General features: G+C 36.0%; 2 protein-coding genes and 1 non-coding gene across 7 annotated transcripts in view; 2 read left to right on the top strand and 1 right to left on the bottom strand.

Moving 5' to 3' along the window:
* The first annotated feature begins 1136 nt into the window (after positions 1–1136).
* On the top strand, positions 1137–12746 carry LOC137019317 (cholesterol 24-hydroxylase-like). Of its 3 annotated transcripts, none has more exons than XR_010894988.1 (15): positions 1137–1332; positions 1469–1546; positions 3252–3333; positions 3426–3499; positions 6454–6540; positions 6617–6755; positions 6854–6967; positions 7046–7202; positions 8144–8215; positions 8288–8360; positions 8444–8528; positions 8824–8934; positions 9157–9823; positions 9998–10086; positions 10653–10689. XR_010894988.1 is itself a non-coding variant. In XM_067384639.1 (15 exons), the coding sequence occupies exons 1-15, from the start codon at positions 1199–1201 to the stop codon at positions 10977–10979; spliced, it is 1503 nt and encodes a 500-aa protein (XP_067240740.1). In that variant the 5' UTR covers positions 1137–1198; the 3' UTR covers positions 10980–12746. The 3 variants fall into 3 exon arrangements, 2 of the variants coding, with proteins under 2 accessions (XP_067240740.1, XP_067240741.1); XM_067384639.1 differs by lacking the exon at positions 9157–9823 and adding an exon at positions 10839–12746 and having other exon boundaries at positions 10653–10719; XM_067384640.1 differs by lacking the exon at positions 9157–9823 and adding an exon at positions 10839–12746 and having other exon boundaries at positions 1210–1332; positions 1432–1546; positions 10653–10719.
* A 141-nt stretch (positions 12747–12887) lies between these two features.
* On the bottom strand, positions 12888–12960 carry trnat-ugu (transfer RNA threonine (anticodon UGU)). The gene has a single exon. It is a non-coding gene; the product is annotated as a tRNA-Thr (tRNA).
* Positions 12961–14396: 1436 nt separating this feature from the next.
* The window catches only part of ccdc85cb (coiled-coil domain containing 85C, b), a 57441-nt gene continuing 44856 nt past the window's right edge, over positions 14397–26981 (top strand). For all 3 annotated transcript variants that reach the window (XM_067384643.1, XM_067384642.1, XM_067384641.1), the window contains exon 1: positions 14397–15573. In XM_067384643.1, coding sequence (XP_067240744.1) covers positions 14874–15573 — 700 coding nt within the window. In that variant the 5' untranslated portion in view covers positions 14397–14873. The remainder of the gene's footprint in view (positions 15574–26981) is intronic.

Raw genomic sequence — 26981 nt, 5'->3', positions numbered from 1 at the left:
ATTATACTTCAACTCTTTCCATTTTAAAAACATTTTATTGTATCATCATGCATCCTTTTTTTTTTTTTTTTTCATCAATCAACACTTGAATGTGGGTGTTTCATAAAAAATGACAAAATCAACATTTTAAACAAAAAGCTGAGAAAATCACATTTTTATCAAAGACTACATCCGGATGGGATTCAGAACAATGATCAAAACACAGATTGATTAAGTCCATCAACACCTCCAAAGCCTCACAGTCGTTTCCTCTTCATAGCTTCAACATTTCATTTGGTAACGTTAGGCAGTTTTCATTTCTGAATAATGTTGATGATCGTGTTATTTTACATTTGCATGAGCAATCTTCCAATGCTTGTTTCTGTTTATTCTTAGCCTATGTTTTGATCAGGTGATTCTTTCCTCTTTCAGAAGAAGTGTAATAGCGCCCCCTAATGTATAACAGTGAAAACATGGATGGCCAGGAAATTCAGTCAGTGGCGGGGAAAGAGTAAAGCAGATTTGAAGTAAATTCCTGAACTCAATCCCCTAACCCTACCCCTAAACCTACCCATCACATAAAAAAAAAAAAAAAAAAAAAAAAAATTTAGGCTAGCATGTTTATTAACCCTTTTCCCTCGCAGGCTGGTCCCCACAATGTAGGTGATCTCAGGTTTTACTATCCTTGTGGGGACTAAATGTAATATAAACACATACAAACACACATTTTCTATTTTACTTTTAAATTTTACAGTTTAGCTATGTCATTAATTTACAAAAATAAAAAATAAAAATAAAACATGAATACCTTAATCTCAGACAACATTTTTTGTGTCAGAATGATTTTGGGGCGAGCCCAGTGTCGACTTGATTTCTACCATTTTAACCAGAGAAGGATTACGTGTCACTATGACAAAACTTTTAAAACAACATTTAATATGATCTAGAGTAGACTATAGACATAAGTGTTTGCAAATGGTCAAATAATAAAATAAAAGAAATAGTTAGCAGTCACAGCATAAAAGTTTACACTTATTTAGATAACTTGCAGTTCTTCACAGTACATTGGTTTTCCTTTGGAAAGTAGGATTGGAAGAATGCTAGTACTGCCCTCTTATGTCCACAACCATTCAGAACAAAGTCCAGAGACCCGGAAATTAAATCGTTTGATATTTGATAGCAGGACGCACATTAAACTGCGCTATTGCACAGCACCATCATGATCTCAGAATGGGTCTCATATATAATGTTTTACCTGCTCGCTGCTGTTTTCAGTGCATTTCTTGCATATTGTCTGTATGTTAGACATGTTCATCAGAAATATGATCATATACCTGGACCTCCAAGAGACAAGTAAGAAACTTTAAGGATTTATTATTATGTTATGATTGTGTTTGATACAACTAAATGAACGGTATTGCAATAAGTCCGTCTTTGTTTTTATGATCAAAGCTCAGAAAAATTAACATGAAAACTGATATTCTGACAGTTTTCTGCTGGGGCATATACCAACTTTCAATAGAGTGATGAAATCGGGAATCCTTCTGCACGACTTATTTCTTCAATGGTAAGAACAGTTCTTTTTTTTTCTTTTTTTTTTTTTTTTTTTTTCAACGCATCAGATTATTTGCAAAACTTGTTGATTTGACCTTGCACCTACAAAACATGTGTCAAGTGTTATGTAATACCGTGTTATCATAGCCTATCCCACAGGTTGGCTAGTGATATTGCTCTCTCTCGCTCTCTCTCTCTCTCGCTCTCTCTCTCTCTCTCTCTGTGAATGTGTGTGTGTGTGTGTGATTTGTACTGTTTAACATTTTTACTCTGAAACGTCAAATGATTCCATGTAATTTAAATATTTTAAAGGTAGTAGGCTACCTAAAATTATTTGAACTCTTAACGCTTAAGAAATTCTGAATGTTATTGCAATATATGGTTGGGGAGTAACGGAATACATGTAACGGCGTTACGTAATCAGGATACAAAAATCCAGTAACTGTAATTCGTTACAGTTACGTCAAACGTTAATCAGATTACAGTTACATTTTTAAAAAAGGGGGAATATTATCAGGATTACAATGGTTTTATTTAAAACTAAATAACTAAATGAATCATTATTTTGCTATAATAACATCATAAGCGCTGCTTGATTATACACTAGTTCCTGGTTCTGTTGCCAGTTATGACTCACGCGAGCCACCCGCTGGTGCATGCGCAAATAACACCCTTCTACAATCTCCTCAGATGCAGTTTGAATCACTGCTACTATATTTTCTTCTTTGAAAACAAAATAACAGCGAAAGTTTCATGAATCGAAAGCGTTTTTCCCGCATGCAGCATCGTTTCAAGTTGAAACGATGCTGCATGCAGGGAAAAACAATTTTTTAATTATATTTTCAAAGAAGAAAATATAAACAACATAGTTGTACAGTGCAAACTCTGCCTTCCACCTACGAAAACACTTTCATTATCAAAGGACTAAAAAATAATCTGTAATACCATACTGTAGCCACTAGATGTCTGTATAGCCCTTTACATATATAGGATATTCAGGGCTGTGTATTCCAAAGTTGTGGAAATGAGACATGATTGCTTAGTTTTAATAGGTTTTAAAAGTAACCAAAATGCTAAACATTAAAATTAAAGCAGAATAAACATAAACAGAAATGTCTGATCCGAACTTGTTCAGTTTGGTTATAATCTGATGTCACTTTTATATTTTTAAGCTATAAACAACAACAACAATAATAATACTGCAATAGATAATTTATCAGATTTAATATATATATATATATATATATATATATATATATATATAAGAAATAATTAAAATTAAATTTAAAAATGCAATTTATCTAGTTCTTTCTTTCTTTATATGTGACCTTGAAGTAATCCAAAAGTAATCAGATTACATTACTTTTATATTGTGGTACTTGGATTACATTCCTGAATACTTTTTTATGAAGTAATTTGTAACTGTAATGGAATACATTTTTAAAGTAACCCTCCCAAGCCATGTAAGCTTCTGAGAAACTGCTGGAAAATAACAGTTTTATGCTTTACAATTCTGTCATTTTTGTGCACTTCATCAATCTATACATTTACTAAACTATAATAAAAAACACAGTCAGTTTCACTGAATAGCTGAAGTGAGGAAATGCCTGCTAAAGAAATATATAGATATAGGCAGGGCTATACTGTTTTTTGATGCTCTAGGCAGGGGAATTCTGGTAAAGCGTTCTCACCAATGTGACCATGTTCTTATTTTTAAGGGGAGAAAAATATGGCCCTGTTTACAGGATGAACAGTTTTCATTATGTCGTCATCATGGTTCATTGTCCTGAGGCTACAAAGGTAAATATTTCATCTTTTATGTTTTTATGAAAAGAAAAAAAAAGTATTGGACACAAAATCTAATAAAAAAAATCTCTGCCCTTTTATTGTAGACAATCCTGATGTCACCTAAGTATCTCAAAGATCCTTTTGTCTACAAACGGCTCTTTAACTTGTTTGGAAAAAGGTATGTTTTTGTATTATTATTTATTGTTTATTGGAAGGTGAATGGGAATCAAAAGTACATCGCAATAATAATAATAATAATAATACAGGGTTACAGATTTCTACAGGCACAGCTGGAACATTAAAGAAAGTACAATACAAGACGTATCACTAAGTGTCGATCTATTCATTCTGAGTCGTTACTGTAATATATGTCCAGAACTCTTCCCAAGGAGACAACCCATCCTATTTGACACCATTTACTCTATTAAGAATAGATTCGTAAGAAGCAATTTCCATCATTGCACTGGCCCAATCTTTCAGTTCTGGGGCTTTCACTGTCTTCCAGTGTCTCAGCATAGTCCTGCTAGCCATTGCAATACATACCATCATAACAGAAAGTACACGCTTAGAAACATTTGGTAATTGAGACTTGTTACCTAATAAATACAGCTGAAGATCTATAACTTGTTTCCAGAATGGTTTAACTAAGCTACACTCCCAAATACAATGTAAAAAGGTACCAGTTTCTAACTGGCACTTGCAGCACAAATTGTCCTAAATCAATTTTATCCTGTAAAGTCTTCCTGGAGTGTAGTGGTATCTATGAAGAATCTTGTATTGAGTGTACTTCCCCCTTACTTCTTTTATATATTTACCACACCCCACCAAAATGCTGGACCATTTTTCTGAATCAATTTCTTCACAATTGTCTGGAAAAAGGTATGTTTAATTTGTTCTGGATATGGTGCAGTCTAGTCTCAGATACATACATTCGGCCCTACTCTGCTTCATACTACAGTAACATTAATAATCTCATCCATGAACACCGATTCTTTTCCACCGGCTGTAGACGTGAAGACAACTCATTCCATGATTCCATGAAATCAAGGCGCCTTTGTTTTGAATAAGTGACCTCTAGTGGCAAAAATTTACATATTTTGGCTTTAAGTGTCCCAAACTAAGCAAGCCAGAGGCAACAGCGGCAATGAACCCAAACTTCATCAGAGACAAAATGGAGATAAAAGGAGAAATCAGGATCAGTCAAGGGACCAGTTCTCCTGGTTAGATGAAGGAACATGGTGTGGTTTAATTCCAGGCTGCATTACAAGTCAGATTATGGATTTATATTATTCAATATATTTCATCCAGTTCCATACATTACACCAGCATTTGGTGTGAAGGGAGTTGAAGTTGGCTGTCTCATGGTCTTCGTTGATCTGTAGCGATGGCATCAAAGCCATTTGTTTTCAAATGAAAGATTGCTAGCACACCCAGGTTCCCAACTGACGATGTAGACTTGACAGAGCAGCCATCAAGTGTTAGAGAGTATTCTAGTTTATGTGTGGAGGTTTTTTTCAGAATTTAGTTGTAGGAAATTACTAGTCATCCAATTTATTTATATCAACTATGCATTCTGTTAATTTTGTGAATTTGTATGTTTTGTCTGGCCGTGAAGAAATATAGAGTATCGTCAGCATAACAGTGGAAACTAACGCCATGCTTCCTATTGATATCTCCCAAGGGTAGCATGTATAGGGAGAAAAGCAACAGTCCTAGTACTGAGCCTTGCGGTACTCCATACTGAACTTGTGATAATGTCAAATGCAGAGCTAAGTGCACTGTAGCAATACTGTAATAGACGGTTGCAATTTTCTCTTTTGATTGTATCAATCTTATAAGTAAAGAAATTCATAAAGTCATTACTGCTGTGATATAGGAACATTTGAAAGAAATCTCATCTAACCATTTCATGTGATAATTGTGATCAAAATAAATGTAAAAAAAAAAAGAAAAAAAGAAATTAATATAAAAGTAAAGTATTAAAAGAGTATTAAAAATTGTGAACATTTGTCTCAGAGTTTGATACATTTGAGGAAATACTGTAGTCACTTTTCACTCATTGGAAAGCTTTGCCTACGTTTAGTCTATTGATTACCCCATTACAAATGACTGAATGTTTAATTGTTTTTTAGACTAGTGTCTGCTTATTGTGAAGTGAAGCAAACAATGCCATTTTGCAATTGATGGGCTCCTGCACATTTACAAAAGCAATGTTAAAATTTTCAGGATGAAGTGTTTTTTTTCCCCTCCTGTTTGCAGCAATTAACTAGATACAGCTAGCAAATTTTTGTAGATTCAAAGTAGATTCAACAATTTCAGATTTGTTGCCTGTCCACAACAAACAAGACTCTATTTTTATACAAGTAATTACTTAATAACTTCTATTTATAAAAAAAAACTTCTTTTTGATTTGTAATCTTGACATACTACATTTGCCATGTTGTAATTGTCATGTGACCTACTCACATCAAATGCATCGCTTCACTGCCATTCACAAATCCTCTCCCGTGGCTCTATAAGACAGTAAAGTGTCCATCAAATGCACACAAAATCTTGCCAGACATAATAAATCATCTGGTTACTTTTCACTTACTGTTGTGAATTCAGACAAACTGCTCTTTTCACATACTGTTTTTCACCTACTAGTAATATGCATTTTTGGATGTAACTGTACTATTTATATAGTAGTGCTGTCAATCATTAAAAAAATCAAAATCATATTAATTACATAATATACTGATTAGTTCATCAAATTAAAATAAATTACAGCAATTAGGTTTGCAAACCCTTGTTATGGGCGTGATTAAAAGAACACTAAATTGACAGCTCTACACTTTTACACTACACTTCTCATTCCATTGACTTCCATTCATATGAATACAAATGCAGGAAAACCAGAGAAAGTTTAAAGGACTATAGACTGTAGACTATTTTTACACTATTTTTTTGTATTTATTACTATTTATTTTATGTTGAATTTATGTTTTAAAAACATGTGTTGAAGACTTTTTTCATGCTCAAAGTCTAATGTGACTGCAGCTTAATTCATATTTGAATTTGAATGTTTTATGGGATTTGCTTTGACAGTGGTGACTATATAGTTGAATAAGTCACATGACTCAATCTTCTCAGGTTCTTGGGAAATGGGCTAATTACGGCAGCGGACCATGACACTTGGTACAGGCAGCGTCGCATCATGGATCCTGCCTTTAGCAGCTCGTGAGTGAAAATCAAAAAATCTCTGATATACTGAAATGTGATACAGATGCACCTCAGCTGATGCTGTCTCATACAGATACTTACGAGGCTTGATGGACACATTTAATGAGATGTCGGAGCGCCTAATGGACAAGCTGGAGGAAATAGCAGTGAACAAAACACCTGCCGTCATGCACGACCTGGTCAACTGTGTCACACTCGACGTCATTTGCAAGGTTTCACTCTCCTTTCCGCTAATCCAATGAAAAGTCTAATAGAAGGGAAGTAAAATCAGCTGTTGATCAATACTTAGTAGTCATGTTTTCATCCACAGGTGGCTTTCGGTGTTGATTTGAATTTCTTGGCGCAAACTGACAGCCCCTTCCAGAATGCAGTAGAGCTGTGTTTAAAAGGCATGGTGTTGGATCTCAGAGACCCATTTTTTAGGGTAAGAATTTATCTAAAGATGCTTATGTCACCCTAAAGTAGTATAATGCTGTATAATGTTTTATATGGGGCACCACAGCTTTTTCCTGAGAATTGGAAGATTATACAGCAAGTTAAAGATGCAACTGAACTCCTGCGTAAAACGGGAGAAAAATGGATACAGAACAGGAAGAGAGCTGTGGAAAATGGAGAAGACGTCCCCAAAGACATTCTCACACAAATCCTCAGAACAGCAGGTATGTGGGTCTCCAGTGGCTGTGATATTAAATAGTTAAGTGTATTTTCATTCTTCCATTTGTTATACAGGTAACTGGGCTGCAAATTAAAAAAAAAATGTAATTAATAATTTTTAAAAATTATTTAAAAATTAACCATTAAATCATACTCTATACCACATTTAAACCTAACAAGTGCAAAAATTTGATAAGTAATTTACCATTAGAGCAATAAAAAAGTTCAAATACAAGTTGCCCAGAGCACAACCCAGAGGAACAGATTACAGAAGTCAGACACATTTTAAAAAGTTAAACTGTGTTTGTTACTTTTAAACCTAATGACTGTGGAAAAATTGGTAAATAACTTACCATTGGAGCAGTTCAAGTTCAAATACAAGTTGTCCAAAGACAGATTACAGGAATCAGACACATTTGAAAAAGTTACACTTTATGTAACTTGACATTGTCTTAAAAACGTAGCTCTCATGGTGCAAGATGCAACTTGACAACTAAAGACATCCATGTCCATCTAACATGTTAACATAGATCATCAGCAATTATAAAAAAGCACTAACATGTTTCTGTTCTGACTAACGTTATACTGTTAGCAAACATCCTGATCCGCCCACACTGCTGAGAGTGACATTTAAATGAATATGTAAATATGTGCTGCACACTTTCCATTCAGTAACAAAATAAACACAACAAAAATGACAGTGGTGAGAAAACATCTTTTAAGAAAAGCTTATTTTTCTAAATGACGTCACACCAGTTCTTTGATTTTGCTTGAAGTATATCAGGGCCTTAAAGTGGTTAATCAGCATATTATGTAATTAATTGGATTCAAAATTTTAATCAGTTAATAGCCCCAATAATAACATTCAAAACTAGGTAGAGTTACATAACTATTTAACACTTTAACCATTTTTAAATATTTAACACTTTAACCATTTTTGCTGCAGAGGATGAAAAAGTTAATAATGCAAAAGATGATGAGCTGATGTTGGACAATTTCGTGACTTTCTTCATTGCTGGTGAGTTACGGCTTTGTTTGATTTCTGCTCATAAACTCCTGCCATTATAAACAGCGCTTGATTCTTTTGCAGGGCAAGAGACAACAGCCAATCAGCTCTCATTTGCAATCATGGAATTAGGGAGATATCCTGAGATATATAAACGGTAAAAAATGTCTTGGAAATGTGTACCTATTTCACATTGTATTGTATTACAATGCTCTAGTTTGAATTTATTTTCATTCCCAGGGCTAAAGCAGAAGTGGATGAAGTTCTTGGTACAAAGAGAGACATTTCATATGAAGACCTTGGAAAATTCACTTACTTGTCTCAGGTTGGTTTACAGCAGGGGTGCCCAATGCTGTTCCTGGAGATCTACCTTCCAGCAAAGTTCAGCTCCAGCCCTGATCAAACGCAATTGAACCAGCTATTTAAGATCTTCAAGAGCACTTGATAATTACAGAGAGGTGTTCTGGATCAGGGTTGTATATGAAATCTACTTTGTAGGTAGATCTCCAGGAGAAGGATTTGGCCCCCCTGGTCTACAGAGATGTTGTTTTACATGCTACAAACACAAATTGTTCTGTATCCATTTCTTTGAATGGTGTATTATTGACTCAATGCATTAGGTATTGAAGGAAACACTGCGTCTGTACCCCACTGCTCCAGGAACCAATCGCTGGTTGCATGAGGACATGGTTATAAATGGGGTGAAAGTCCCAGGGCACTGTTCTATTGCTGTGAGTATTGCCAAATTCCCAGTAATGCTTGTGGCCATCATAGTACCTGCCTGGGGCAGCTATTTCTTGTCACACAAATACAGCTCCTGTCTACTTAATTGGAAAAAGAAAGAAACCTTCAACATTGTTCGGATATATTATATTTTAGTTAAAGGGTTAGTTCACCAACATTTACTCACCCTGGTGTTGTTCTAATGCCATATGACCTTCTTTCTTTTTCAGACCACAAAAGGAGATTTTTTTTTTTTAAATGTCCAGCTCACGCTTGTCCATATAATGGAAGTGGATAAACACCAGCAAGTTTATGAAAAAAGGGATCACAGAATGATCCCTTGCAGCACGTGTCATAAATTATGGGTGTTCTAGGCATATATGATAGAGTTTCGTAAAAAACAAACCAAAATTTTATGTATCATTCAACGAAAATCCTGACCTTGGCCATTGGTATTCTGTGCACAGCAGTCCTGAGATGTTCAACTCAGTGAAGAAAATACAAAGATACTTTTTTGGGGGGATTTCTAGGCGTTGCATTTAATGATGCATTTTTATTAATCTTGATTTCTCATAAATGCGGGTGCTTTTTCTGGGTGAGTCGGAATGAACTGCGGCGTTAATAGAGTCTGTGCAGTTGTGCACAGAGGTCAGGATTTTCATTAAACAATACATTAAATTTCAGTTAGATTTTTAACAAACCTATCATAAACCCCCAGAACACATAGGATATACGACACGTTACATGGGACCTTTCAGTGTTACTTTTGCTTTAAAAAAAAAAAAATTGCTATTCACTGCAATTATATGGATGATGCAGAGCGAACATTTTTGTAAATTTCTCCTTTTTTTTGTCTGAAAAAGAAAGAGTGGCAGACTGTATTAGAACAACAACTGGGTGAGTAAATTATGACTTCATTTCATTTTAGAGTGAACTATCCCTTTAACTATCGAATGAAATTTCAAATTGGCAATAAATTCAGACAACAATGGCGTCATCAATTTTACTTATTTAATTGTATTTGAATACATAAATATTTTGAACCATTTTTTTTCACCTTTTTCCATACAGTTCAGTTCTTATGTCTCTCAAAGACTGGAAATTTTTTTTGAAGATCCGTTGAGGTTTGATCCTGAGAGATTTGATGTGAATGCCCCAAAGTAAGTCATTATCACCTATTCACAGTCTCATTTTAGTTTTAGTAGTTATTCTGCATTCACGCCATGTCATAATTAACAACCTGTAGTGTTCTACTTGGAGTTTCAGGATTATTAAACAGCACCATTAATGCAGTGAATCATTAGGCAAAACCACAATACAACAAATAAGTCATTACATTTATTTAGCAGGATTTTTTTTACTCTGTCCTAGCTACATTCAATTGTATTGTATGTCTTTCATTTATTTATAGATTATTCATGCATTAAGATATTAAAAATAGTCAATTCATTTTAGGAATTATTAAAAAAAAAACTACCTTTTACTGCTGAAGACACTAGCATTTTTACCATTTGTTTCCGCATGGCATTACAGCAGCCAGGTGGTACAAGTCTGACTTACCAAAAAATACAGATTTTACAAGCTGCAATTATGAGTTCAATGTGGATGTTAACTCTATTTACAAGTCATTATTTTGTAGTTACAGTATTTATGACATGATCGCACCTTAATATTGTGAAATTACAGCAGGAAATCTGCTGATTCAAATTATGTTCTTATCTGAAAGGCCTTATTACTGCTATTACCCATTTGCACTTGGCCCACGAACCTGTCTAGGGCAGGTCTTCTCACAGGTGATGAAGCACACACACAAACACACGTTTGCACCTCCTTTTCTCCTTCAGAATTTGTAGACTTTCCAAGTGGCACATTTGCTGTGATCATGACAACTCTGTTGTGTTTCAACATTCAGATGGAGGCAAAAGTTGTGCTTGCCAAACTGCTTCAGAGATTTGAGTTCAGTCTGGTTCCTGGACAGTCTTTCGACATTAAAGACACTGGAACTCTACGGCCCAAGAGTGGAGTGATCTGCAACATTAAACCATGCTCATAGGACATGTTTAAGCCACTTGTTTTGTGACAGCTCTTGTGTACTTGTGTCTTTATACATGATCTTGTATTATTCAATCACTAACCTGAGCACAAAAGTTGTAACAGGCTATGATACACTGTAAAAAAAATCCCGTTGTTTCTACGGAAAAATACCGGCAGCTGTGGTTACCAGAAAAATACTGTAAAAATGACATCAAACCATAAACATACTTACGGAGTTACATGTGAATTTTACATTTTAAATATGTAAAAAAAAAAAAATCCCAGTAAAATTTACGGTAAAATAACATATTTCATTAACTGATATAATGTTAATTTACCAACCTAATGAAGTACTAATATCTGTTTTGTATCTTTATAATACACTGACAGTCACCAAACACAGTGCTGATAAGAGTCACATGATGAATCAAAGTTCATCACAAGCAGCTTTTCCACAAGCTGAGGAGGACAACACTAACATATAGAAGGTGCACACAGTCATTCACACACACACTAAACACCATCATGGTAACATGCATGAAATTTTAAAAATGCAATAAACATTAATTTAACAACATTAGATGTAAGATAAAACCCTAATGTACATAACTTATTAGAAAAAATGAGAAAAACTAATAAGAAACAGAGTTATTTCAACAAAAATATATCAAATGTGAAGTGTCACACAGGGAATTGTGGGAATGTCAATTTACGTTTTTTCACTAAATTTTACAATGAATTGTTATTTTTCACTTTCAAAAACTGAATTTAACGGTATTTTACCGTAAAATTACATTAAATGTACCGTTAGATCTATTACAGTTATTCACCGTATATAGTACGGAAACTTTCTGAAAACAATTAACAGTTTTTCACCGCAGCATTTTTACAGTCTTTTACTGTTAAAATCACGGTAATTTTTTACAGTGTACTCCATCTGCACTTTTAATTAATTCAGTTTTATATTACTTCATAATCCTTCATTATGGTCATGTTAAATCTTTGGTTTAATACATTATGTAGAATATATACGGTGCTGGGTAGTAAGTGATTATATTTAATCTGGATTACATAAACAGATTCCAAAATTAAGTTCTTGTGTTTCGATTAAAAATACTCATAAACAGTACAGTTTCATTACATGATTACATATTATTCACACAAAGTATATATATGTTTGGAAAGTCTTCTAGATCTAGATTAACCACACATTTGTATGTTCACGGTTCTATGTTAATGGTCATGTGACTTGAAGGTAAATAAAGTAATACATGCTTTTTAGTAAGTGTTTTGTTTTTAATGTTTTTATTTTTAAATTATTCATTTGTTTTAATTTTACATTTTTATGATTGAAATATTACTATTATTAGCTTTTGATCACCTCACAACCCCCCTTGAAATTCTTTCACAAACCCCAGTTTGAGAAAACCTGACATAATATGTTTTGATGGTTAACAGAGAATTGAATATACTTTCTTTCCCTTTGTATTTTTATATCAATGTGGTATACCGTACATGATTTCTAATCAGTAACAGACTAGCCTACAATTTGTAATCTACCCAGCACTTATTATATAAATACAGTATGAACATTTTAGAAACACAACAGGCTTGACAACAATGAAAACCAGTGAAACTGATGAACTGAATATGTTTCTATGCTGCTAGTTTAATTCTCTTTTTCTTTATAGGTTATATTATCAGCCAAATCCTAAAACATTTTGTTTATTAGCTTTTAAATTGGTCTCATATTACAAATTATATACCACTTAACCAAACAGATTAAACAGAGTAAATTAAAATCATAAAAACTGTTTTACGTGGTGTTCTTTTTCTTTTTTTGTTATATGTGAAACTGTATCATTTGTTCTTGTAGTACAACGATTAGCTAATATGAAAATATCCAAAGAAAAAACCTTTGCCTCACAGGCCCCAGCGAGGATCGAACTCGCGACCCCTGGTTTACAAGACCAGTGCTCTAACCACTGAGCTATGGAGCCAGCTGTGGCAGACGTCCCGAAAAGTATTGTATTTAATCATAACGTGATATGTTTTATTTGGTAGCGTAAGTGAAACTGTCAAGCACTTTCTTTTTTAATCTGAATGACGTGCCAAAAATATAACTTTACCACATTCGGTGATTTACCACATTTTTATAGAAAATATACGAATTAATTGAGATTAATTATCAAGGTATTCAAGTTTAATAAAAAAAAATAAAAAAAGACGAAGGATAAAGAAGATTTTATGTAGGCCTATCAAACCAACCAAAAATATTTTTACGGATTGTTCGTCGTTGTTTTCTTTACCTCCAATAGCCTGTAAGTAGTACCCGGATGGAAATATAATTTTTGGCCACTGGAGGGCAATGTTCACTAACAAAACTCAAAATAGTTTTTGTTGTCTAAACTGTTAAAGGGATAGTTCACTCAAAAATGAAAATTTCCGCAATCATTTACTCAACCTTAGGGTGTTCCAAACCTGTATGAATTACTTTTATTTTAAGAATGTCAGTAACCAAACAGATGATGGGGCCCGATTGACTTCCATATTATGGAGAAAATACAATGGAAGTCAATGGGGCCCTGTTTGATGGGCCCCAGGTTTGGAACAACTTGAGGTGAGTAAATGATAACAGCATTTGCATTTTTGGGTGAACTATCCCTTTAAGGTTGAACCAAAGAGCGGTTCTTTATGGTTTTCAGCACATTTGAACATTTAGCTACTTTAAACAAACAAAATGCCATGCTGAGGTCTCACTGAATCTAAGACATATGGAACTATCAATGTGAAACCATATTCTCAAATTAGTCGTTTATCGAAGTGAATGCTAGATTTGCAGACACTATTTTGTGAGAAAATGAAAGCTTGAGACTGGACCCAAACAAAGGTGAATAATACCTCTGAACAAATTCAAAATATATCCTTGATACAGATTTTTCATTCATTTGATTCTGCAGTTAATATTCATTTTTAGGTTTTAAAAAGTTAGGTATATTTGACTTTCCTCGAATGCACAATATCTCTGTCAGGCATCTGCTCCTTTACATGAGGACAAATGGGTCTTTAAAAATTGATAATAATGGCACAGTAGACGTTCCATGATTTACTTGTTTCCTTCACTTATAAACAAACATTCAAACAAACAAACAAATAACAGTGGGTGGTTTGGGTGGAAAAGAATTTACAAATTCTAACAAACAACCTAAAAAACTTGTGAAAAGTAATATAATTTAAATAATGATATGGTTAAAAGTTAAATTATAATTGAAAATCGAATAAAAACCAGCCTGTTTGTGTATCTTGGGAATGTGGGCTCTGTCTCTTTAAGAGGGCAGATCCTGCTTTTTGCCTCTCATCTCTGAACCTGCTCAGATCCGCTCGGAGCATTTCACACCAGTCCAGGGGAAGAACTGAACCCGAGACCCTGAACATTGACACACGTGAGGAGTTAAACTGCAAACCCCTTCTGATCTGATCTTTGAAGCTTCCGATGAATTTTAATGTAAATCCAGACATGTTTTTTTAAGAAGGCGGTGTTTATGTTTATTATTTTTTTAATATTGCGCTTGAAACCTCTCAGCTCATTCGTGTCTAAAGGAATTTTTTCATGAGAAAAACCGCGTTTCATTTACAACGATGCTCGTGGATTTATATATCGCGCACATTTTAGGATATTTAAAAACATGTACGATTGCAAAGTTAGTGGTAAGTGAGGCGTTAATAAAGGTGATAGTTTGAAAATAAATTTTCCGGAATACAAATCAGTTTATGTACAGTCCTGTCAATATTTAAATCATTTACTACATGATTCCTTTAGTTTTTAATGCGTTTTTATATTGGGCTTTTTTGGAGGGATTATGTTAGATCTCTGTTGAATATTTCACCCTGAGACTGTTCCTCTTTAAGAGTCATGATGGCAAAACATTGTCCTAATGATGACCTGAGTAAGATCTCTGATGATGAACTGATCAGATGGAGCAAAGAGGACTTGATCAAGATACTGAGAAAGGTTGACAGTGAGAAGATGAACCTGATGCTGGAGCATGGGAACATGATGAAGGACATCAACCGCAGACTGCAGGTGCACCTCCATGAGATCCGTAATCTAAAGGATATCAATCAGAAACTGCAAGACGATAACCAGGAGCTCAGGGAACTCTGCTGCTTTCTCGATGATGATCGGCAGAAAGGTAAGAAGCTGTCTCGGGAATGGCAGAGGTTTGGGAGGTATACGGCAAGCACCGTGTGGAAAGAGGTGAGCACGTATCAGCAGAAACTCAAGGACCTAGAGGTTAACCAGGAAAACATTCTTCGGGAGAACGCAGAACTAAAGGAAATCATTCTCATGTTGGATGAAGATAGGAATGGAGCTGGATCTAGGAGTTCTATTGACAGCCAGTCCAGTCTGAGCAACCTAAATGGAGGTTCGGGCACTGTCAGAGATGTAGGTGATGGGAGCAGTACCTCCAGTGCTGGAAGTGCTGGCAGCCCAGACCATCATCATAATCATATGCACAAGACCGTAGAACCCAAGATTGGCACCATCAGACGATCGATGGATGATCTCTCCGCCCCACATCATCACAGGAGCATCCCCAATGGACTCAATGGTGAGTACAGATGACCGTTTTTGCATCATTGTTTAAAAATCAAAATTGGAGTTTTGTGGCTTTTAGTACGTCTTTTAGTTTTAATGCCATTCATATATTAGTACTCTCTTAAAAAGTACACATTAAGTCCTTGAATTCCAGAAAAACAAATCAAAATACTGATGATTCATCTTGCACTAGTGGGTGTGTCCAGTTTTTTTCTCCAATAAAATTCTGTCTAGAATGAGAATGTTCCATTTACTTACTAAAGAGCTGGAGTGCTCATGACGTCACTGCGCCACTGAATTGGGATTTCCACACATGCCACACATTTCCACACATCTTAATTAGAGGTCATCTGATTTAAATGTGTGAACATTACCCAACCAGTCAGTGTTTTATATATGAAATTTCAGTGGAGTGCCCCTCCCCCTAAATTATAAACGCCACATGCCTCTGATTATCAATCGCAAGCAATAAATCATGGTTCATGACTGCGGCATAAAATAAAGTGTATTAGCTATTAAAAAAATATTTCATGTCAATTGAAAATATGTAAACGCAGGAGAGAAAACTGCACTTGTCAAGCCATTTCATCGGGATTTTAACAGTATTGCTCACAAATCTGAGGTTGGAGGTTTATGAAGTTTTAAAGGGTTAGTTCAGCCAAAAATTCTGTCATTAATTACTCACCCTTATGTCGTTCCAAACCCGCAAGACTTCTTTTCATCCTTGGGACACAAATGAAGATATTTCATATATTGAAATCTGAGAGCTTTCTGTCCCTCTATTGACAGTCTACACAATTACCACTTTCAAGCCCCATAAAGGTAGTAAAGGCATCATAAAAGTAATCCATGTGATTCCAGTGGTTTAACCTCAAACCTTTGTTTGCTCAAAAAAACATAATTTACCATTTTATTTACAAAATATTGATCTTCAATGTTCACAAGAGCATCACAACACGTGTGTTGTTTACTCGAGAGCAGATGTTGTTGCTTGAATATGCGTTAGAGATTAATGTTTTGTAAATAAAGTGGTAAATTATGTTTTTTTTGTGCAAACAAAGCACTCACGTCACTTCATAAAATTGAGGTTAAACCACTGGAGTCACATACATTACATTTATGATGTCTTTACTATCTTTCTGGGGCTTGAAATTGGTAGTTGCTTAGGCTGTCAATGGATGGACAGAAAGCTTTCAGATTTCATTAAAAAGGTCTTAATTTGTGTTCTGATGAACAAATGTTTTACGGTTTTGGAAAGACATGAGGGTGAGTAATTAATGACAGAATTTTCATTTTTGGGTGAGCTAAACCTTTAAAGGGATACTCCACCGTTTTTTCATATTAAACTATGTTATTCCCTTAACTAAGACGAGTTGATACATACCTCTCTCGTCTCAGTGCGTGCACTAAATCGCTTTGTCTTGCGGCGAAACTTTGTTAGCACTTAGCTTAGCCCAGTTCATTCAATAGGGGCCAAGCAGAGAAGCTACCAAACACCTCCACGTTTTCCCTTTTTAAATACAGTTACCCGAGTAGTGTATCTCGACCTAGGACGGTGACACAAAACAAAGCGTTGTGCTTTTCTAAGCGTGTAAAATGGATAACTATATTGTATGGCGGAATACCATAGCAAGTGCTCGGGAGCACTTTGACTTGGCGCAGTAATATCTTCACTCGTGAAAAGTCCTCTCACCGGCCCCCGCTCCCTCTCCTGTAAAAGTCACGTTGGAAATGAGAGGGAGCGGGGGCCAGTGAGAGGACTTTTCACGAGTGAAGATATTACTGCGCCAAGTCAAAGTGCTCCCGAGCACTTGCTATGCTATTCCGCCATACAATATAGTTATCCATTTTACACGCTTAGAAAAGTGCAACATTTTGTTTTGTGTCACCGTCCTAGGTCGAGTTACACTACGCACTGAGACGAGAGAGGTATGTATCAACTCGTCTTAGTTAAGGGAATAACATAGTTTAATATGAAAAAACGGTGGAGTATCCTTTTAAGATGCTCATTTAAAACCGAAGTTAACAGTGGAACAGTGGAATGGAAGGCTTGATTTCAAAGTGCTATATAACTAATGATAACTCCGGATGCTTTAGTTTTAAGTTCTTTAAGTAATATGAAACTAGAGGAGCAAAATTGCAAAATAGCTCAGGTGAACTAATGTAAATGTTTCTATTAATAGTATGTACTTAACCGTAAATGTAAGTGTTTAGATCTTACAATACTGAAGATGTATCTAATTACACCTGTGGTAATTACTTAAATCACCTCAGATCAATAAAACAACCGTATCGCATGTGAGTGTGGCCTTGAGTGAAGGTTTAGTGTTAATTGTTTTTACAGTAGATTGGGTGTATGGATTTTGGATTTGCTGATGGTCTTTGTTTTCTCATAGTGTGGAAGGGCTTACAAAAAGAAATCAATGTGATCACCCTATTCAACCCCTAAACTCCCACACGAGCTGACTGTTTGATAGCTCTAATGAAATGGTGTGTTAAGCCTGGCTTTAGCTGCACTCCAACAATGCCATGATTTCAGAGGAAAAGGCAGTATTGTGCTTGAAGTGACATCTGAAAATGCTTCCTGTTGTGTTGGCTAGCTTTTGACTTTGAGTCTGCTTTGAACATAAATGCCAATTGTTTAGAAACTTACATGTAAGCATAGAATGACCTACTGTCAAATATGATGTTGGCCTCTGATACATTTAAAAGATCAATGTTGGACAATGTATCATTTTTAGGTCTTGCTTCTGCTGTCTTATGCTTACTAAGCCTCTCAATTCATATTTCATCCCAAAATCAAAATTAATAAATTATAGTTTGCTTAAAGGAAGGGTAGGCAATTTCAGAAAGGCTATCAATAGCAAGCTAGTTTTGAATCCCACTTTCCCTTCAGAGCGCTCTCCAAAGCCACGCCTCCTCCAAAAGACATGAACATGCACAGCAGAGTCTGCAAAGCATGCGATAAGAGAGACAGCGTTAAATTACCTCATGTCTCAAAGCACAACATTACAATAATATTGAACGTAAACTACAGAGCTCTTACTTGTACCACCTGACTGCTGCAGATTCATTTTGGCATTCATAGTGTTGATATAGAAATATAAATCCAAGTCTGAGAAAGTGAGCAGCTCCAGGCAGAATGGGTTGCCATCTCATAGTAACGGTTATGACATGGCGTAACGTGCCGTGAACACACAGCATAAGCTGGTTGTTTTGGTTCAGGAGGAACCGTAAAAGGTGGCTGCTGTTTGTTTGTGGCACTCAGTGACTGTGTCTACAACTCTACATAGCCTCATGGAACACGCTGATGATGCAGTGTATGGAGGAGGTATGGAAATACATATGTTGGCAGTCCTGAGACTTCTATTATTGATTGCTATCAGGATGTTACCAGTATGACAAAAAGTGTTTATAAAAAAAATGGCCTACCCTACAAAATAAACAAAATTAAGCCTATTTTTAGGACCATTGAGATTTTTTTACTGTGACAGTTAAGTGCATTTCACCCAATTTTCATAACCATAATAAAAAAATCGTATTCTCATTACTGAAATGCTACAGGTAGAATTCAGAAACCCTTGTTATTAGCGACATCGGTGGCCATTAAGTGAACTGCAACCAGCAACTTATTGTTCGTTCTCGCACTCGTGCACACGTAATGTACAGGTGACTGAACATGATTCAAGTCCCTGATATATTTAAGGCAAATGTAGTTTTTTGTTCTTCGTTTAGAAGTAAAAAGAAGTTGCAAATACCTTTGCAGCGATATACTGTTAACGAACGTCCCGACGCCATCCACACTGCTGAGAGCGACAGTAAATATGTGCTGTGTGCTTTCCTCTCAATATCAAAATAAACGCACAACAAAAATGATAGCAATGAGAAAACAGCAGTTAAAGCATCTGATCATAGCGATGTGGATATGTTTGCACCACCTCTGCAATTCACTGGCATCATAGCTAACTGAACGGAAGAAAGGCTCTCAGGAGCACGTGTAAACATCACATCCTTTTGATTTTCCCAGCAAAAACGGGTCCTTCACATAAAAATCAGTCCACAGGCTTTCTTAGGGTGCATCTCAATGAACTCTCTAGCTCCCAAGCTCATGAATCAGTATATTGTGTACACGAATTTGGGCACTGGTAAAGACCCTGGCTCACACATTGGGCCAGGGTCATTAAAGGTGGACCCAGTAGAATTTCAAAAGCACTGTTTGGAAGTTAGTCGGGCCGACACCAACAACAACGGTTAACCATTCAGCATTAGGGGGCGTATGATGGTCGAGGAGAGAGAATGAGCAAGAGGGAGATTTGAAAATAATAAGAAAAAAACCTGTAGAACGAGAGATGGGTCACAAAAGCTCAAAAGAATATCACTGGAATGAAGGTTTATGACTGGGCAAGCTCTTTAGGACCGCGTTTATATTAGAAAAGCTTTCCAGTGCTGGAGAGAGCTTAGTGGGAAGGCCTGAAAACAGATGTGGAGGCTGCTTTAAAACCGCTTCAAATGTGAGTAACACTGGGTTTGTGTGTCATGAGCTGCTGTGCAGTTGGCAATGGACACTCTGTACTCTTGTGTACTGTATGTTCATTTTTGTGCTTCCTTGTCGTTCATTCATCAACTGCACTTAATTTTTAGTGAAGCATTTTGTTGCACGTCAGCTGTGATAAACAGACATCCACTCGCATTGCGTGTGTAACAGTGGCCAGGTAGTGAGAGTTTTGCAGTTAAACTACTGCACACTGACGACTGCTAGAGAATGCAGTGTTTAGCGTCATTATTGGTGCACTTGCCTCGCCTACCTGCAGGGGACGGGCTGGGGTTCGAGACCGACTCGGAGCAGGGTGGATAGGATTGGAGTGTGAGTTTTGGATTCGGAGCAATGAAGAGAGGGGTAGGGTTGTTTGGGTTGATTTCAAATATCAACAAAGTCCAACAGCTTTTTTCAACCTTTAACAATTAACAATTATAAATGTTAACTATCTGTTCAATACCTGTCTGGCGATGTGTGTTTATGCTGACAGATAATACAAAAAATCTTTTTAAATCTTTTATCATGTGTCATTATATTTATTCAGAAATGTGACTTAATTCCCAATTAGCATCGAGTGAGCATCGATGCTCCCTGTTTTTTTCCTGCAGGAAGGATTTTGTGATTGAGACAACCCTTAAAATGGCTGACTCCATGATCAGTGCCCTGACTACTGTACTATAGAGAATAATATGACATTTACTTTCAACACTCCAGCAAGTCTTGAGCAGAAATTGTTGAATTGCTGTGAATTTGTTTATTTGTTAAGGTTGATTCTAAGGTTTTGCCTCATGTAAGTGAAGGTAAAAATAAGTTTCCATTGAAATACAATATTAATCATTAAATTAGCCCTTAATTGATTAACAATTTTTTATATGTAAATAACATTAGGAAACTACACAATGTTCACAATGTTTTCTCTTTTAAATTATAAGTGTAAATGTCAGCATCATCATATGGTCTTAAAGGATTGAAATTTGTAAAACATGAGCTTTTTAATGCAATTCAGTTAAGTATCTGTTTTATTCCAACCATTACTGTTGGTCGGAGGCTTCTGTAAATATTTAGTTTATATGCAGTTACATTTTAACTACATTTAATGGTGCAAGGCAAACATATTTAGTTTGTAAGTTGTAACTTTTCTCATTTATGTCGTAACTAGGTTGTTGTAACTTACGTACAGCTGTCGCAACCGGTGACCCCATATGCTTTCAAATAAGTTAGAGATGAAAAATGGCTTTTTTGTCATTAAAATGTCACAGTGCAAAGACATTCATGACATGTTTCATCATATTCACTAATTTCCACCCTGATAAACTCTCCATGGCTTGTGCACAACATGGTGGTCTACTTTGATCTTAAAGAGGCCTGTCACTATCCCATTTGTCCGATCAATGAAATAAATTTGATCATGGTTAATCCCCTGGGGTCAGTGTGTGTGGCCTGGATTCAGTGTGTGGTGCAGTGTCATTTAATATGATGGTCAGGTTGAGTGCATATATGTTTGGAGTGTGAATCTTGATTCCACAGAGATTAGTCAGACACGCTAACAGCCGTAGGAAGGTGATACATGAGCGAAGTGGGACCTGCTTAGGTATTTGCAGGAGATATTGGCTGGAATATGGCAAATAGAGAGTGGATGGTTTGGAGAGTGTGTGTATATGAGGTCCCCTGCTCTCTTTCCACCTTAAGGGGTGTCATCAATCAGTTGAGCCGTTGGCCGTCCCAATGCACAGATGGTGCTGCGGTAATCTTCAGAGACAGGTTCATATTTCATCTCAATGTTCGATCCCAAGCTGTGTTGCACAACTGCTCACAACTCTATGGTTTCAAGAGTTGAAGCCTTCACACACATAATAAGTAGTGCTACATTGCTAGCATATTCTAACACTGGATTCTTTGGGCAGCATTTTTGAAATGATCTACATTTTGATTGCAATTCAGATTTCGAAAGTTAATCAAGATCCTGTGAATCATTGTCCAACAAGTGCCTTCATGATTTTAATGCATGTAAAGGGATTTGATCATCATCAAGTTTGCATTCAGATCACCTACAGAAAACTGACTTTTGTCAGTTGAGATATTTCATTTTATTTTATTATTTTTTTTATTATTATTAATAGAGTGCTCAGGTTTTAATTCTAAAATCATGAGATTTTAAGTCATGGAAATTCAAAACTTTTTTTTTTTTAATGGCAGTTTTCAAATTCAAATTAAAATAAGCCTATGGTTAACTTTTTGTTTTGCCAGATAAATTACAAACAGTCATACTTCAAAATTATATATACCCAACCCATGGTAAAGACCCAATCTCATGGTAAAACATAACTACTTTGCGAGGTGGCGATTTCATCACATTCGTATGAAAATTTACACATGAGATTTGGATGATTTTGGCCACCAGTTGGCCAACATGTAAAATGGTTAAGAATTACCATGAACCGTGTTGAAATACCAAAAGAAGTTTATGTACTTGACAAATCAGACAGATCAAAGTTCATTTCAGGTACCAAACAATCAGACATACAAAAACAAAATGTCAAAGCAAAACAGGAAAATCACTTAAAGTAATATTAACCAGACCTTATTTTACTGCATGTATCTGTATTTTATAAATTGAACAATGCTATTAAAAAGCCCCACTGGAACTCATGATAAATTAGCCTTCAGGGTTGATCTGAAATTTGACGTCATGTCTGACGAGCTCTGTTAAAAAAAAATTATAGTGACATGACATAAAGGACAATTATGGTAACCCATACTTGGAATTTGTCCTCTGCATTTAACCCATCCAAATTAGTGCACACACATTAAGAGCAGTGAGTCATGAATACACACACACTGCAAACCGTGCACACACACACCCAGAGCAGTGGGCAGCCATTCACTGTGGCGTCCGGGGAGCGATTGGGGGTTAGGTGCCTTGAGGGTGGAAGAAAGCACACAGACAGCAGTGAGTATTGAACACACACACACCATGAACACACACCCAGATAAAAGGTTATCAGACCAGTGAGGGTCCATCTGTTGTGATCTATCCAGGGAAGTAAATGTTATGAGTTACTGAGTAACTTCTGAATGGATGTGAGAATCTGGATATCATTGGCCTCATGGAGAGGTTGTGCTACATGAAATGTGAAATGACCTTGCTGCAGAAACTTAACTTGTCACAAAAGTGTCACCAAGTATCTTGCTCAGAATCCCCAAACTAACATGTAGTAATTTTGGTCTCAAATTCCAGAAAAAAATTCAGCAAAACTGAACTTGCAACAAATAATTACCACAGTCAATGTCTGCATCTCTTAAACACCTAATGCAATCCTCAAGCTTTAGAAACACAATTAGGGCTGTACAAATAAGCAAAATATATGCTGTTGCAGTTAGTAAACCACAAAATCATATCTAAGCAGCAACATGATTATTTATCCAAATGTTTATCATATTGCCACATTTTTAATGCAGCCCTAGCAGCAGTATGACAATTATCTGAGTGTTGTGACTGATACTTGGGTTTTGGTTTATCGTGATAGATTAGATTTAATCCTAACAGGTTAAGTTTGCCAGTTTTTAACATGTTTGATGTGGCATATGATATTAATGGCTGAGCTTGTTAAGGATGTAGATTATATGGTTTATTAGAGAAAAAAAGAATCTCTTGGCAGCTCGTACAATTTTTTTCACTTATGTTGCTGTTGCCTTGAGATAGCTCATGAGGGATGTTTCGCCTTGTGTAACGGGCACTAAAATCACTGAACCCAGTTTAAGAATGAGGGCAGTGACCCAATAAGGGTTAAAGTTAACCTGTGAAACGAGCTCAGCCAGTTCTTTGCAACTCACTCATTTGCCAAGCCCACAGATTGCATCTTAGTGTGGTGATGACATTTATGGAATTTCAGTCTTTAAACTTCAATCAAATGGTAAACAGGTATTTTTTTCTATTATTTAAAGGTGATATTTTTATTATTTTAAAGCAGAGGTATCCAATGTCCTGTTTCTGGAGGGCCACATTCCTACAGAATTTAGCTTTAACCCTAATTAAACACACTTGAACCAGCTAATCAGAGTCTTCGATTACTAGAAACTTTCATCCATCTTCCTTCCATCTTTGAGCTAAGCTCTGCAGGAAGGTGGACCTCCAGTGGCCTGTTGCACAAAGCCGGTTTCAGTTTCTACCCAGGTAAGTTCAAGATTAGTTTGAGCAAACTCTGGTTTTTCGGGCTAATGAAGGTGGATTGGTTTTCATCAGGTTTTATTGCTATGGTAATTTACGCTACACGGCTAACCTGCTCCGGAGCAGGTTTTATTCTGAGTTAGAAATCGCAAACCGAAACTGGACCAATCAGCTGTGAGTAAAGTGACATGTATCTGATGCAATAAAGCCACTCCCCCTGTGTCTCTCGCTTCAAATTAAATCAGTTTATAGTGAAAACATTTTAGAGACAAAATTGCTTATCTTTTGCTGCTAATTATTCATTATATTTATATTAAATAAATTAAATTACTATGAATAATTCATATGACATATTCATATAATTAGGCCTATTATATTAATTGACAATATTAAACTTTACTTTTAAATTAAAATAAGTATAATACATGCATAATATATAAAGCTCTTAAACAGGTTAAGCTTACATGTATTCTTTTGAGCTCTTTGTGAAACTATATTAATTATTTGGCCTATTTGTTTGATTCACATGCATTGATAAAGTCAGATATTTTCTTTCAGCTGCCTATTCAAACTTTCACTGCATCAGTGTTTATTTCTGCTTTGTAAATGTGTTTAATCTTCGGAAGGGACGTGAATTGCACGGCTCTTTCGCGAGAAGTTAATCAAACTGATGTTGTCCTTGTTCCGTGTGATTGGCTGTTTGCCGCACGTGTCATACTTTCAGGTGCATGTGATTTGCAAACTCTGGATTAAACCTGAGTTGACGGAGAAGGTTTATACAAAGCATTGTGCAACAGTTGGTCCTGATCTAAAGCAGGTTGGATTTATCTGGATTTGTTAACTCCAAACCTACTCTGAAACTCAGCGATCGTTCAACTACTGTAGCTTCATGCAACAAGCCACTGGAGCAGGACTGGACATTCTAAAGTATGTTAAAAATTAAAAAATATTACATTTGCCTATAACTTGGCAGAGTGCTTTATCCAGACTTGTTTCTTTTCCTTAATATATTCTACTAAGTTTAAAGGGTGTGCCACTCAGCTGACCAGCGTCAAATGTGTTGCTCTTTTAAAACTTGCTTTTCCAGTATGTACAAGACCGATGAATCACAACAACTTCCTATCTGTGCTGTCAAAGCATGTAGGACATTTGGCAGAATTAAAGGGAAAATCAATGCAACAAGAGATTGTGCAGACATGAGATGGCGCAAGCAGGCTCTTTCAGCTGGCTTGGCCGACTGTCCTGAATTCCCACATTCTTTATTAAACAATAGTGAGTCCTTTCTCAACAGCCTGAATAAAGAGACATAAGTAAGACTTATACTGTGAGCCACATGAGACAACAAGAATTGAGATGGAGAATTTCTACTTCTACAGTGTATAGTTTAAATAACCTTTGGTCTGCTTTCTTAGTAAATGGTTAAGTAAAATATCTGTATACGTTCTGTGTTCTGTGTTTTTTTTGGCACTGGTGCTTTTAAACGGCATTTTTATGACTGTTCTTTAGTTGGTAGACAATGGATATGGTAAAAGTGTCTCTGAGAAGTGTCTTTAAATGAATCCCCTTTAATGAACCATAGCTATTGTACAGCCATAAACATACAGATGTTTCGACACAACTTGCACTGTATTTGGAGCATTTTGTGCCATTAACTTTGGCAAGGGATACTCCTTGATTTATCAACTGGGGTTGTATGGATTCCGTCATATTTATTTTGTGTGGTTTTTGAAGCGTCAACTTTGGGGGACCCATACACTTGCATTAATATGGACTAAGATGGATTGTTTTTCTAAAAGTCTTTGTGTTATCTGAAGAAAGAAAGTCATATACAGTACATCTGGGATGGCATAAGGTAAATAAATGATTAAACAATTTTTTGTTTGTGTGCAGTATCCTTTGAAGATGTGTGGAAAGTTCAACTCGCATCTCAAGACCTCGGTGTTCTGTTCCATTTCATTGCTTGTTGTTTTTGAACACAAGAGTATGTCCTAAGCTACTGTGCCTAAATAAATGTGTCTGATCGTGGATACCTACAAATACCTATTCCTGAAGACCAGTAAATCAACTGCCATTCGGGCTACTCACAGAGTAGGCAATTAAAAGTTTTGCACATCTGTATTTTTTACCACCTCCATAGGCAGTGTTTATAACTAGAGCTTGTCGAGCCATTTCATTGGCTTGTAGCATTAATCTAGACTTTGTCCTGGTGGGAATGCATTGATTGTCTGTTTATTTATTGCTGCCTAATGAAATGCAGCGTAATGAGGTTGTTAATGAAGTGACCAGGTGGCACATTGGCAGGGCACTAGCTGCTCCAAAGCACACATTCAGCAATCCAATTCTGTTGACGCAAACAGTGACCTTCATTTCATGTCAAGCAAAAGTTAACCAAAGTGTCTCCAATGTCAGCAGAGGCCAATTTGGATGGAGCTCTTCCTGTGAGAGTCAGCCATTTCTGCAGTCTGCCAGGAGAATAGGGTATTCTCTTCACCTTTGACATCTGATTTGACAATTATATTTCAATGCTTTTGCATTCCCTCGCAAAACTTTTGTGATTGAACGAATTAGGGATGCAACTCTCAATAAACGGTATTGGCTGATAAATGCAATAGTGAAAATTATCGGCCATCAGCTGATTGTTTAAAAATGGCTGATGATCAGGGCTGATTATATCATATCAATCAAAAGGGGGCAAAAAAATGTGTTCAGACTGCAA

This window comes from Chanodichthys erythropterus, chromosome 4, assembly GCF_024489055.1.
Source record: "Chanodichthys erythropterus isolate Z2021 chromosome 4, ASM2448905v1, whole genome shotgun sequence".
NCBI classification, from domain to species: domain Eukaryota; kingdom Metazoa; phylum Chordata; class Actinopteri; order Cypriniformes; family Xenocyprididae; genus Chanodichthys; species Chanodichthys erythropterus.
The sequence above is the reverse complement of the archived record's forward strand: the minus strand, read 5'-3'. Positions and strand labels throughout refer to the sequence as shown.

What these genes read in the sequence shown, in the direction of transcription:
- LOC137019317 (XM_067384639.1), top strand. Translation starts at nt 1,199, where the DNA reads ATGATCTCAGAATGGGTCTCATATATAATGTTTTACCTGCTCGCTGCT. An exon ending in TCAGAGACCCATTTTTTAGG is followed by an intron (nt 6,968 to 7,045) that starts GTAAGAATTTAT and finishes GGGGCACCACAG; the next exon opens with CTTTTTCCTGAGAATTGGAA. An exon ending in TTTGATGTGAATGCCCCAAA is followed by an intron (nt 10,087 to 10,652) that starts GTAAGTCATTAT and finishes CTTATCTGAAAG; the next exon opens with GCCTTATTACTGCTATTACC.